Source organism: Pteropus alecto, unplaced genomic scaffold, assembly GCF_000325575.1.
Source record: "Pteropus alecto unplaced genomic scaffold, ASM32557v1 scaffold109, whole genome shotgun sequence".
Taxonomy (NCBI): Eukaryota; Metazoa; Chordata; class Mammalia; order Chiroptera; family Pteropodidae; genus Pteropus; species Pteropus alecto.
The window spans coordinates 6,334,526-6,348,781 of NW_006494608.1; the positions used below are offsets into that span (position 1 = coordinate 6,334,526).

Below are 14,256 nucleotides of genomic sequence, written 5' to 3' on the forward strand. Positions count from 1 at the left end.
ACACTGGTGGAGAAGGTTGAATGGCTCTTAGCTGGTAAAGTTACTGTAGAACGTAATTGACAGTGCAGCTTCCATAATCAGCATAGGTCTATAGACCCAAGAAAAAGAAAAGATAAGAGAAATTGATCTCCAAGTAACTTATATTTAGGAAAAAATAATTTGCCCCAGTATCCTAATACTAAGTTCCTTTATCTTTATGCCACTATATTATATGAGTAATTATATTGGTAAATTCATATCATAAAACTTGGACAGAAAAAGTTTTAGATTGGCACGTTGCTTAAAAACTTGGTTGAGATATTCTATCCCTGGATTGTGGTTATCTTATAGTGTTAAATCTATTTTAGTAACTTGAATTTCATCTGAATGGTGGGAAATTTCAATGAAATCTAAAATAAACACAGAAATATGTTTCTTTCTAACTATTTTATAATAATAATGAGAATTAGGGTGCTTTGATAAAACTTTTTCCACCTGAATGGATTTTCTGATTTTGAGACTTGACACTAATTGCTGTGGGAACCAGGTGGTATTGCAATAGTTTAGATTACTATGTGCCAGTGGATTCTGGCAATCTTGCAACCACATTCTTGCATATTTCTACTTTTACACTTCTTCCTGAAACATCATCAGCCTACAGACAAATCTGTCACAGAATAAACGTTCTCATTAAACTAAGGAGGAGGTAGTAAGCTTTTTTTCTTCCAGAGACTGTCACATTATGTGAAACTTTACTATTATGATCATCTAGATCATACAAGGGGAGTAAACTTAACTTAAGCCATTTTTATTTATCATACCTTTCTATAACGAGAAAAGATGTTGCATAATTGCAAAATAAATCTTGCTTGTCTAATCAGACTTTTCATCTCCTTGGTGACCTTCATAGACCTCTTAAAAATCACCAACTTGAGAATCAAGTTTGTGAAACTACATACTTTGGGAGATAACCTTTTGGATTCCAGAATGGAAATCAGAGAAAAGTACTACTACGCAGTTTATGACATGGTGGTTCGAGGAAATTGCTTCTGCTATGGCCACGCCAGTGAATGTGCCCCTGTGGATGGAGTCAATGAAGAAGTAGAAGGAATGGTAAGCAAGCACTCTGTGTGGTGTGCCCCTTTATACAGGTGAACTTAAAAAGCCTATTTAAGTTATTTTTAACCGTGAGCCTTTCACGTTTTCTAGGGGTTTTATTCTTTTCAGGCTTACAGTTAGTCCTTTGCACAGTTAGTCGTGGTGGTTGATTGTTGATTTTCTCTTTGCTGACTTTCTTGGACTAAGAATGTTAGGACTGCTGATTTCATAGATACTGAATTACTTTTTGGAAATTGTAGCTGAGGGCTGCTGTTACAGTAGGTATTTTAATCAGCAAGGATTAAAAAGTTTTCTAAATAGCAATACATCTTCTTTTACTTTAGGGAAGATTAAAAATCACAAGCATTCCGCCTTTATGCTAGAAGGCATAAATTGATTCCAGCCTGAAGAAACTGAAATTTTGAACCTAGGACCATAGGCTATCATTTAGGAATCAAATGGACTGTTTCTTTATATCTTCTAGTTTCATTCTTTTCCCACTTTTATGCTGTGTTTTCAAATTATATACTTTTAAATTGGGGGATTTGGGTGATTTCTAAAATGGATAAAGTTAGGTTATTTTACCAGCTTCTAAGCAAACTGGTAATTCTTATAGATCCATAGAATTTTTAAGCCAGACAGGAGTTATTAAACCAGCAATCCTTATTAGAATCCTTATTAGGGATTTAGTAAGTACATGGCAGACAGAAATTCAAATCCAGCTCTCCTGACTCTGCCCCAGGGTTCCTTCCACTAGACTGTGGGTCTCCCTCTTTGATGAAGGATGCACCTTGCTGACTTGCTGTTTGCCTTTTCAAAGTTTGTTGGTCCTCATCTAAGAAGGCGGAAGATTGAGTGTATTCAACTTTCTAAAACTTCTGCCTTCCTTCTACTACAGTTAGAAATTTATTGCGTTAAGTTGAATTTTTAACAGAGCCTAAAGGGAAGATGTTTCCTAATCTTGTTGCTATATATTTCAGAGAATGTTATGAAGATTTGGTTTACTTTTCAGTGTAATTAATTTGGTATGTAGCTGGTCATGTCACTGTCACACATCTCACAGTATGTTGGACTATTTATTCAGGAACTATACAGTCCTGTGTCACTGTATCATGTCACTGTCACACATCTCACAGTATGTGGACTATTTATTCAGGAACTATACAGTCCTGTGGTATGTGCTTTGGAACTGTTTTTCAGTCTATGTGAAACTACTTTTAATGACAGGTTTTAGACTTCTGTTAACTGCATTTCTGTCAAAGTGGGTCCAAGGTCAACCTGTCTGTCCCATTTCTGAATTCCATTCTATAGAAACTATTGTTAAGGTGAGTTGCTCACATGTGTGCATATTCGGTAGACTGAAAGAATTTATTGTTTATGTGCCTCAGGCTTCAGCATGCCTTGCAGTAACACAATGCAAAATAATACATCATGGGCCCTCATAAAAAGAATTAATATCTTTTTCTGAGATTTATATTTCCTTTCTGAAAAGAAAAAAAAGTAAAAGGAAAAATGGAAATGTAAAATAATTGGTTGAAAAAAATTTTAAGTACTGTGCCTGAAGTAAGAACAAAATTTACATGGCATGGTGGTGAAATGTACAGCAATGTGAGTTGCTTCCCAAGTGGTGTGTATACATTTAGTTCTGCATTATAATTTTTGTTGGTTTCTATCATATTTTTTAACTCTGAAATAGTTTGTTCTTTTTAAAATTTTTTAAGTTACTAATTTTGTTCATCTGGGTTCTTTTCATTGATACTTCATAAAATGTTTATTGAGTATCCATTATATAATGGGAACTATTTCTATAGGTTGGTGTTATAGCCATCAACAGGACAGATAGCATTCATTTGGAGGGGGACAAAATAAAAACAAAGAAACACTCAATGTGATGCTCTAGAGATTAGGATTAGTATGAAAAGGGGTTTATGTTCTCCATTGATCATGGTGAAAATCTGACCATTAGTATATCTTTTACTTTGTTCTTTCCTGTTCGTATAACTTTCAAGGTTCATGGACACTGCATGTGCAGGCATAATACCAAGGGCTTGAACTGTGAACTGTGCATGGATTTCTACCATGATTTACCATGGAGACCTGCTGAAGGTCGAAACAGCAATGCCTGTAAAAGTAAGTCTCAGTTGAAGGGACATTTTGAATCAATTCAGACCCCAGTATTCATTTTTTGGTTAGAGGTATGATAATAGTACACTATTTTGCAAAAGGAAGAAAAGTTACTACCCTTTTCCCAGCTTCACCCTGATACTCCTAGGAAACCAATATGCACTCAAATAAATTAATATTTACTGAGCAGCATTGTATGTTGAGCAGATTGAGTAGAAGACAGTTATGTTTTCCCTGACACCATACCTGTTTTTTAAGGCAACATGACCATGAGAGAAAAAATGGTTGAAAAATATGGCATGGTAGAGCATTAAGGTTGAAGAGATACAGAGTTAGAGTGTTTGAGCTTGTTCATTTACCAGCCCAGCTGCAGCCTCCAGCTTACTTCCATCTATCCATCCATCTATCCATCCACCCATCCCAGTGGTATTCTCTGAGCAGGGGTGTCATCTGAAACACTGCCACCCCTCTCCACCCCACACACAGTGATTCTAATATATTATCCTCCCCTTGAGGAGTATGCCTGCCATTGCCCCCACTGAGAAGGGCTGTTCTAGAAGTCAAGAAAGCAGTGAAGGTTGGAGTGGTCAAGGTTTTGTTAGTAAGTACAACCCAGTTGACTCTTGGTGAATAGTTAAGATTGTTTAGGTAAAGAGAAGAAAAAAAGAAAGGGGGAGGGGGAGGTGGGAGGGACCTCAGGTAAGGAGAACAACATTTAGCACAAGGCCCCAAGGACATTCTTGTGACCACCATAGTCTATGCTGGGAAATGATCCCAAAGTTTAATTCAACCAGTGTATCAAGAGCAATACTCTGCTAGACCCCAAGGATACATCAGCAGATAAGACACCCTCTCTACAGGACATAGTGTTACAGGGGGAGACAGATCAGGCTAGAGGGTAGAACCCCATGAAAACCAAGCTGAGTTAAGCCTCATTGTGAGAAGATAAAAGGAATCCGTGTGGACTGTTGACTATGAGAGTGAGATGATTAAAGCTTGGTTAGACCAAAACAACTCTGCCAAATAGGCGAGAATAGGAACAGACTGCACTCAATCCGGCCGGATGGCTGTTAAGCAGACCATAATTCTCAGTAAAGAGAATTACTGGCCTACTGTGGTGGTGGGAATGGAGAGGAGGGGAATCAGGACTTTCCTACCTTATTCCTCAAAGCTGGCAGCCCAAAGAGGCTTTTCTAGGAACATACTGCCTAGAAAATCCTCCAGAGAGATATATCTCCATATCCCCCTGAGCAGGACCCAAAGGAACCCTCCATGCAATGACAGCCTTCCTGTCAATAAGCTTCCAAGAAGACTTTCCCCAAAGGTTTTCAACTTTTTATAGCCCATTCTCTTCCAAAGAGGGCAAATTATTGAATTTATTTCATAAAGTTCACACTTCAAAGGTTTCCAGCATGATTTAGGATTTAAGCTGATATCGTAAGTGGATGTGTCTTTTTTCATCACAGGTGCTTTCTTGTTAATTGCTGTTTTGCCTGAACTTTTGTCCCTACTTTCCAAAATAAGCTTCCTTCCTACCAACCCCAGCTTCCATTGATAAATAGATTTAAAAGGCTTTTCTTGATATTGGTCTTGTCACACAGAATGTAACTGCAATGAACATGCCAGCTCATGCCACTTTGACATGGCAGTCTACTTGGCTACTGGAAACGTCAGTGGAGGAGTGTGTGATGACTGTCAGCACAACACAATGGGACGCAACTGTGAGCAATGCAAGCCGTTTTACTACCAACACCCGGAGAGGGACATCCGAGATCCTAATTTCTGTGAACGTACGTGGGTAAAGGTCATGTGGGAAAAGGTCATGAGGTGGGACCTCTCTCAGGTCATCCTTCAGTTTGAAGAGTCTGATAGTTAGCATCCTTCTTTCAGAACTCATAGTATGGGCATCAGACCCAGCATTATTTTCTCTGCTATGCAGGATGCTGGGAGTGGAATTTATTTGGTAGTCTAGCCTTTTTTAGTCTATTTTTGTGCCATCTGGCGGATGAAAGGAATATATGTACTTATACAAACATACATCATGTCACCTGGTGCTTTTCATTCTTTGTAGAATGTACCTGTGACCCAGCTGGTTCTCAAAATGGGGGAATCTGTGACAGTTACACTGATTTTTCTGCTGGCCTCATTGCTGGTCAGTGTCGGTGTAAATTATACGTGGAAGGAGAACATTGCGATATTTGCAAAGAAGGCTTCTACGGTTTAAGTGCCGAAGATCCATTTGGTTGTAAATGTAAGTATATTTGTTGAAAAGTTTAGGAGTTCTCATAATTCCCATTTTATTTTGCAATTCTAAATCCAGACTACCACTTCAGACTCCTGTGGTTTATGTTTCTTTACTTCATGTTCTCTTTAATAAAGCTTGTGCTTGCAATCCTCTGGGAACGATCCCTGGCGGGAATCCTTGTGACTCCGACAGGGGTTACTGCTACTGTAAACGTCTGGTGACAGGACAGCATTGTGACCAGTGTCTGGTAGGTAAATCTTGATTACATGGATGTGTAGTTTGTGAATATGACATGTTTTAACAGAAAATGCTTTTCGCTATTGTAAATTCTACCATCACCCTTATATGTAAATGTTAAAAGACATGCGTAGATACTTTACAAAAGAGGAATTACTAATGAATAATTTTGACAAGATATTCACCATCACTGTTAGAATCGTAAAAGAAAACCACAGTAACATACCATTTTTACAGACAAAATTAACAAAAGTTTTAAAAAATGAGTATGCTTACTATTAGGACAAAATGAGGGGCTGGTACTCATAAGCTGCTGATGGAAATGCGAATTGGTTCATACTTTTTGAAAAGCATTTTGGAGATATGTATCAGTAGCCTGTAGAAATGTGCATACCCTTTGACACAGTAATCACACTTCTGGGGCTCTACCTAATAATCGGAAAATCAGACTCAGATGTATTCACCAGAAGACTCATTGCATCTTTTTTTTAAATTTATTTTTCAATTACAGTTGACATACTATATTATATTAGTTTCAGGTATACAACATAGTGATTAGACATTTATATACCTTATGAAGTGATCACCCAATAAGTCATTGCATCTTTTATTAATCATAGCAAAAAACTTAGAAGCAACAATAAAGAAAATAGTTAAGTAAATCTGAGGGCTTCTATACAGTGTGATACTTGGTTGCCACTGAAAATTACAATAACATGAGGAAATGCTGATGCTGGTATAAAAAGTACTCAGAATATGAGTAATATCTTGATAATGTAGGAAAAAATTTCATCAAGAAAAACAAACTCTGGAAGGAAATATACCAGAAAGTTCGCTGATTCCAGGTAAAATAATTATGAGAGTAATTTTTTTAAATTAGTCTGTATCTCGTAACATTTTTATGATTGCTTTTATAATATGTGAAAGGAAGTCTACTTGAACCCATACTACAGTTATGATCACTAAATATGCATACTTGCATATACCCTGATAGATTCTTAAATTTCTGAAAGTCTGATTTAAATGGGTGAACCTAGTTTTTATCGCTCATTAGGAAATACGTATATGTTGAGATGCAAAGAGATCTCCCTTACGTAGAGTCTGCCCCATTTCTTATTTCTTTCTCCGGTGTTCTCAGGACTTGGTGATCGATCTCCTCACCTTCCAGTTGTGAAACAGTCCCTGCTTTAGGCTATGTTTCCAAGCAGGCAAATCCTTGAAGAGCTTTTAAAATTTTTGACAGACTGAACTTAGGAAAAAATCTAAAGGCCTGCCGAATATTTGCCAAAATTCTCCTACTACTAGGGTAATTCTAATGAAGAAAATTGGTATCTTTGCCACTTTCTCATGGTTATTATTGAGTTCAGGCTATTTGCAGGGCAAAGAAACTGCTCTGATCTGATGTTACCTTGTGCTTATATGTAAGTAACTCTCTCTGATCTCGGTGACCTGCAGCTTGGGTTTCTTTGTTTTAGAATATTTGTACTCATTTCTTCTGTAGGCTTTCTGCTTTCACAGTGCAAATGAATGTTCGGTGGAATAGCCAAAACGTGCTATAACTTGTTTCTTGCTGAGTCTATTATTTAATACAGGAACCCACTTTTAGATGCTTAATCTTCTGTTCTGCAGCCAGAACACTGGGGCTTAAGCAATGATTTGGATGGATGTCGACCTTGTGACTGTGACCTTGGAGGAGCCTTAAACAACAGGTGAGTGAAGATGCACTTACATCCTTGTACTCGGTCACCTGGGAAAGCCCTCATGACCCTTAGGTGAAGTGACATTCAGTCTCTGAAGAAGACATGGGAAGTATATTCACTTTTGATTTGAATGACTGATAATCACTTGGTCTCAGTGTTTTCAAAGATTTATTCATTCCAAGAGTTAGCTTTGAAACCTTCTAATATATTTATGTTTCTTGGTTTTAATAGTGTTGCTGTTACTTGTTTTTGTACTTTTACTTTGCAGTAGTTTTTTAAATTATGGAAGCAATATATACCCATAGTTTTTTTAAAAAAACAAATGGTTCTGACAGGTATGCTGCCCTTTTTCCCCCCAAGTTCTACTGCCGAGAATTGCCACTGTTAAAAGTTTTTTATATCTCTCTAGAAGTTAATAATAGTGCTCAGAATATGTGTTAAAAATTACAATTTCTTTCCTCTAATTTCTTTTAAAATAACATGTTAGGTTTTATTTTTTAACAGGCAAGTGCAAAGAAAAAATAGCCCATGAGTTCCCATTTTTTCTCACTGCCATTTTTTGAAAATCAAAGTAATATATGTTATGTACTATTCTGCAACTTGCTTTTTTTAACATAGAGATTTTTTCTGTAGCAGTGTGTATTCATCTACCCCCCCCCCCCCTTTTTCTTTTTTGTATTCTGTCATGTAAAAGTGCTATGGATTTATTTATTTCCTTTTTTTTTTTTCCTCTTTAAAAATGTTTCAGCGAATAAATACCCTTGTAGATATATCTTGATGGATGTTTGTAGATATATCTATAGATTAGGTTCCCAATAATGGAATCACTAAGTCAACTAGATGTACATTTTTTTATTTTAATAGAGAATGTCAGATTGTCCTGCAGACAAATTGTGCTAGTTTATTTTTCTGCCACCCAGTTATAAAAGTACCTTTTTCTCTATTCCCACCAGCAGTTGGTATCAACAAACATTTTATTTTTCATCAATCTAAAAGATTAAAAATGAACTCATATTTTGATTTGTATAAAGAATCTTTTTCGTTTTTTTCTTTTTTTCACCTTCCAAGCTTATTAATGAAAATTACACATAACTTTTAATGACTTAAATAAGTTGGTATTCTTTGAATAGATGAGACATGAAGCTCTACCAGAAATTATCATAATACACATTTGGCAAGATGTTAAATTTGTTAGAGTTTAATTGACCACCTTTGAGGTAAAGAGAGTTTTGTCTCTGTTGGTTACATGATCAGATTCAGAGCATTTGGTGAAGATGGTGTGAGTGACTGCCGGAAGGACATCAGGTGTTTCCCTGTGGCCCTGAGTCTTCCCCGGGAGAGCGTGCTGAATTCGCTGAGCGAGCCTTCTGTGCTCAGGAACTGACTCCCCTATAAGATTATTTCCAACACCACAGTAGTCTGCAGGACAGGAAGGAGATTTTAGGCAGCAAGAACATGTTCTGTTTGGCCTCTGCATTCAGGTTTGTCTTACTCCTGATCGTGCGGTAAACTCAGTACAGTGGGTAGCCTCCGGAACTGCACTGTGAATGTCTGTTCTTAAGAAACCTCCAGAGAGGGGGAAGAAAGGCTAATTCTATACAAGCAGGGCAGAAAGGCAAACTGCTGGCTGCTTAGGGACTCTTCTCTGACTTTTCTTTGTGACTCCCAGGACACACATGCTGATTCCTTTAGTAACCGATTCCTCAATTCAAAGCTGTCGTCACATCTAAAATTCTTCATGATCAGATGAAAATGGCATCCGTAATTCTCCGAATTACGTCATAAACTCAGGAATGTCCGATGTTCCTTTACCCTTAATGCTTTCTATTACTTATACTCCCTTCTTCTTTTTCTCTATTCCACACACACTTCCTGTCTCTAAATCCACCCACACACATTCCCTGGGTTGCCCCAAGTCTGTCTTGCAAAAATTTCCAAAAACCAGAATGTGCTAATCAAAAGAGTTTGTGAAGCAAAAATTTTTAGTGATTTTAAAGCAGGTAATTTGATCCCTCTAGCATGATTGATAAGACTTTATATCTTTTGACATCCCTAATGGCAAAAAAGAACCTTTACAGATGCCCCTAGCCCTGTGACTACAGTGTTTCATAGTGATGATCCTTTTCGGAGTTTCCCTCATGGGCGTTCTCTCAGAGCCCTGGAGGGGTAGTTGAGGCACCATCTTCCGAAGCACTGATTCTACTTGGAGAAAGCTCAGGAAATACTTACTGAATAAACAATGTGTTATGACCACTCATAAATATCTTCTACTTGATAATATTCCTTTGCTTTACCTTGGACACATTGTAGGTATTGAATAAATGTTGACTGAGTTAAAGAATTTGAGAAACAAAAGATTTTTAAGATGTAGAAACTAAATACGCACTCCTTAGGAAAGACGATCTCTAAATGTGATCCCCAAACATTCCTTGGGTACTTTGGCCAGGGACAGAATTAAGTGTAAAAGTCATGTGAAGTGGAAAAACTTTTTAAATGTTTTATATAATAAGCCAAATGGATTTTTATAAAACAATATAAGCTTAGTAATCCATGTATATTATGTTGACAGCTAATCTGAACTTTCGAACATTCTCAGGAGGTAAAACTTAATGTAAATTATGTAACTCAGTGAAGCTTTGCCCACCAGATAACGTGCTTTAATGAATAAATAAGAATGGTTGCTAGGTAAATCCTACTTGTAAATGTTTAAAAAACACTGAAAAATATAAACATCTTTACATAATCCTTCAAAATCATTTCATCAATTAATCTAGGACTTTGATATCTGGCTTGGAACCCACCACCACTTTGCTGAAGACTTCTAGCTTCCTAGACTGAAGTTCCCAGTCCTCCTTTTGGTGTTTCAACAGCACATTACTTCTGCATCTCTTTTAGCACTTATTTTACTGGGCTTTGTATTATAGCTGTTTATATTTGAAAGATCTCTTTGGACAGAGATTGTGTCTTATTTGTTTTTGCATCTCCTTCATTCCTAGCACAGTGGGCCTTGCTGGTGCTCAATAAATGAGGAACTGAAATTTATTATACTTTGGAACAAGAGCAGGAATTAATACCCGTTTTCATCAGTGTATTGAATGATTATGGTGTCTAACCCTTTGTTAATTATATGGTAACTGAACATAGAAGGATTATAGAGAATAGCTCCTATCCCTTAAGAAAGTATCCTGGTTTGGGGAGTGGGGCTACTCTGGATAAAATGGATACTGTTTACTGTTAATCAATATAGAACCAACTCTTATTTGTAATCAGAATTTTAGAGGAGAAATCACTGTTGAGCAGAGTGGTGATTTGTATGAATAATGCTTTTCATCCTTTAATTTTTCCCCCTGATTTCTTAGTAATAGAGAAAAGTTGAAACTACAGTATTTACTCTGCTCATCACTATTAAATGATAAATAATTTTCCTTCCAATAGAATTTTTAAACAGGTTGCTAATGTCTATACTTACAAGAAATCTGTGTTTTTAAAAAATAATCTTGGTCTTCCCCTACTTAGAAAAAATAGGGCTTGTATTTGTTTTCTATTGCTACCATAGTAAATTACCACAACTTAGTGCCCTAAAACAAATAAATTTATTATATTACAGTTCTTTGTGTCAGATAAGGTCACCCTGGACTAAAATCAAGCTGTTGGTAGGACCAGACCATGTTTCTATCTTAAGGCTCTAGGGGAGAATCTGTTTCCTGCTAATTTTCAGTTGTAGGATGAGGTTTCTGTTTTCCTGCTGGCTCTCAGCAAGCATCTCATGGCTGCCCACCTCCTTCGACTCATGGCCTCTTTCTTTCTTCCTCAAAACTAACAACCATGGGTCAAATTTTATTCATTTCGCATCTTTGACCCACTTTCTGCTTTCCTCTTCCACTTTTAAGAACTCATCTGTCTTGATTGGGTCCATCTGGATAATCCAGGATACTCTCGCATCTCAAGGTCCTTAACCTTAATCACATCAGTCCCCTGTGCTATGTGAGGTAACCTATCCACAGATTTGGGCGATGAGACCATGGACATCTTTGGAGGCCATTATTCTACCTACCACAGGGCCTGATTCGTTTTATCTTAAATCATTATTCTCCCTTACTGATCCAATGCATTGAATCTGTATCTAGTTACAGGGAAATTTGTGTGAGGGACATATAAACTTGTGTACCATTTCTATCCACTATGATTTTTACTTGAACGCAGGAAAGAATAATTACATGTAATAAATCTTTTATCTAACTGTGGAGGAGGTAGGATTTGAGCTTGGATGAGTGAGGTTTGAGAGGTGTGACAGGTGGGGAGAAGGGCCTTCTAGCTGAGAGGAAGAAGACTGGTGAAGGCATGGAGAATGTGTGTCAAGGTCAAGATCTGGCCTGATCTTGACCATCTCTGCTTACATTTCTCCATTATCCATCTTTGCTCTTATCATTCCTGTCCTCTCTCAACCTGTCAGGATCCTCTGCAACCTTCAAAGCCTCCTTAATCAGGTGAACGATGTCTTTCTCTGTGCCCATAGTACTTTGTAGCTCTTACAGCATTTCAATTTGTTGCATTGGTCATTTTTTCTATTGTTTATCTCCCCGGTAAAATTGTAAATTCTTTCAGACAGGGACTATGTTTCCCTCCATTATTCTCTTTATCATTTAGCCAGAAATAATGGACTTTACCAAGGAAGTAAGGATTCATCCAGAAGAAAGTTGACAATGAACTAAAATAAAATGTGAGAGTATTGACACCAGGAAGCACAGCTTCAAGGGCCAGCATTTGATTTACTCAGTAAATATTTGTAGAAAACTGAAGAGTGTGTGGCTCATCTGAAAGCAAAGAGCAGGCACCAAAAAAAGAAGCAGTTTATGATTCAGAGGGTGGATTATAGAAGCTGCCGGAAACCAGGCAGAGACATCATGACATGATATGATAAAATAAGAAGAAACAATCATGTATTTTTGTGCAATGATGAAAGCAATGCTATAGAGAGACTGGTTTTGCAGTGTAGACAGGATGCACTGGATGGTCGGAGGGGACAAAAGAGCTTGAGAGCTCAGTTTGAGAGGTTGCTAGAGTAATAGGTATGTAATGACAACATACCGACTAGGACAGTGACAGTGACAATGAGTGAAAACTGCTAGGTTGAGAATCATCTCGAAATAAGACTTGGATATTGAGGATAAAGGAAAGGGACGGTTATGTCTCACCTACAACATCGGAAGAATTTAAAATCTGCTGACAGAAATAGCTGAAGAAGCCAGTGTTAAGAGGTGACGAACAGTTTGGGACAAGATAAATTAGAGATGACAGCTTGGCAAACCATGGAAATGTCCCATTCATGTCTGGAGGTGTACAACCAGAGCACAGCTGTGTGAGAGCTAAGAGCTGTAGATGTGAGGGCCATCTACACAGGGGCAGGTAAAGCCACAAGAATGAGTTCATTAAAGGAATGACTATGGAATTGGAGCCACGCCTAGTGTAAATTCTGTGGCCACCAAGAGGAGTGATTGCCAGGGCTGATGTTAAGGAATTCGTTTCACCTGATCAGATTCTCCTGAGCTATTTCTTCTTTAGAATTGGGCTGCAGATAAAAGGCCACACCTCAGCTTTATCTGCTTATTCTTTAGTGATAGCATGTGAAGAATCTAGTTGTTTTCTTCTTTGGTGGTTAGTGTTTCAGATATTTGTTCCCTCTGTAAACATCTGGGGAAGAAAGAAAGATTTTTCTTCATGTCCATATGATGTAATATCTGATGTTTGGATTTTTGAAAATGGCTTTTGTGGGTGGACTGTGCCCAAAAGGGCCTGGATCCTAAGTGGAACAAACTTTCCTCCTCTGGAAATTGGCTGCAGGACGTTAGGTATGCATATTCCTCTAGGATAAAAACGATTTACATAATTTACAGAAAAGACTTCATTTGGACTTGCCTTAGGTACTTGGTTTAAAATAAACTTTGGGATGAGAAAAAAATTAAGGAAGTCTAGAATGGGTTTAAAGTAAGAATTCAAACCACTTGACTTAAATAAAGTAAAAATGGATGCATGTAATTTGGTTTTACCTTGTACACAAAATCATGTTACTAAGGAAAAAGATAGACATAGGCTGAGAACAAAATGAACACATTATAGTTTATCCAGAGGCCTTTATTACCTAAAAGAGTAATGACTAATTTAAATAACGTTTTATTATTTACACTAAATCTTCTATTTTTCTTTTTTCTTTTTCTTTTTTTTTTTTTTTTTAATTCATAACCACTATCCTTTACACATTTATTTGTTCAAACAATGTTTGAGAGTACTGGCCTAGCACTGGGCCAGGTCCTGCAGGGGCCAGCTGAGGTAAACAGCCCAGGTCCTCAAGGAGTTTATAGTCTAGTATGGGATTAAATAGGTCTGTCAATAATCATACTACCAGAGAGAAGGCAATAAATATCTTAACAATACAGATAAGGAAAAATTGAAGCCTCAGGAAGCACCACTTGAAACTGGTAGAGGGAAGGAACCAAATGAAACTTAATGAAAGGGATGAAAGTTGATCTGGGCTTTGAAAAATAAGTAGAATTTTGAAGATACAGTGCCTTAATTTTAACAAACACTTATTTCATGACAAGCTTTGTTGTAGATGTGAATACATCATTTCTTACGCAAGGAGGTAGTGGCATAAAAGAGTGATTCATTCTATGGAGTGAGGAGTTGATGGTCAGGAAATGCCAGAGCAGGAATCATATGCGAGCTCAGCCTAGAAAGAAGAATAGGTGGACCTTTGTTGGATGAATCAAGGAAAAAGACATTCCAGACTGTAAAAACAACATAAGCAAAGGGAAGGGGTCATGAATCACCCAGCCAGTTGAGAAATTTTAAGTAGTTCAGTGTAGTTGGAGAGAT

At 37.3% G+C, this 14,256-nt stretch overlaps 1 protein-coding gene across 3 annotated transcripts in view; it reads left to right on the top strand.

Moving 5' to 3' along the window:
* The window catches only part of LAMB1 (laminin subunit beta 1), a 66,377-nt gene that overhangs the window by 16,475 nt on the left and 35,646 nt on the right, over window positions 1-14,256 (top strand). For all 3 annotated transcript variants that reach the window (XM_015599501.2, XM_006925354.3, XM_015599502.2), the window contains 6 exons: window positions 890-1,092; window positions 3,087-3,207; window positions 4,803-4,991; window positions 5,273-5,452; window positions 5,581-5,693; window positions 7,313-7,392. In XM_015599501.2, the coding sequence (XP_015454987.1) occupies window positions 890-1,092; window positions 3,087-3,207; window positions 4,803-4,991; window positions 5,273-5,452; window positions 5,581-5,693; window positions 7,313-7,392 (886 nt within the window). The remainder of the gene's footprint in view (window positions 1-889; window positions 1,093-3,086; window positions 3,208-4,802; window positions 4,992-5,272; window positions 5,453-5,580; window positions 5,694-7,312; window positions 7,393-14,256) is intronic.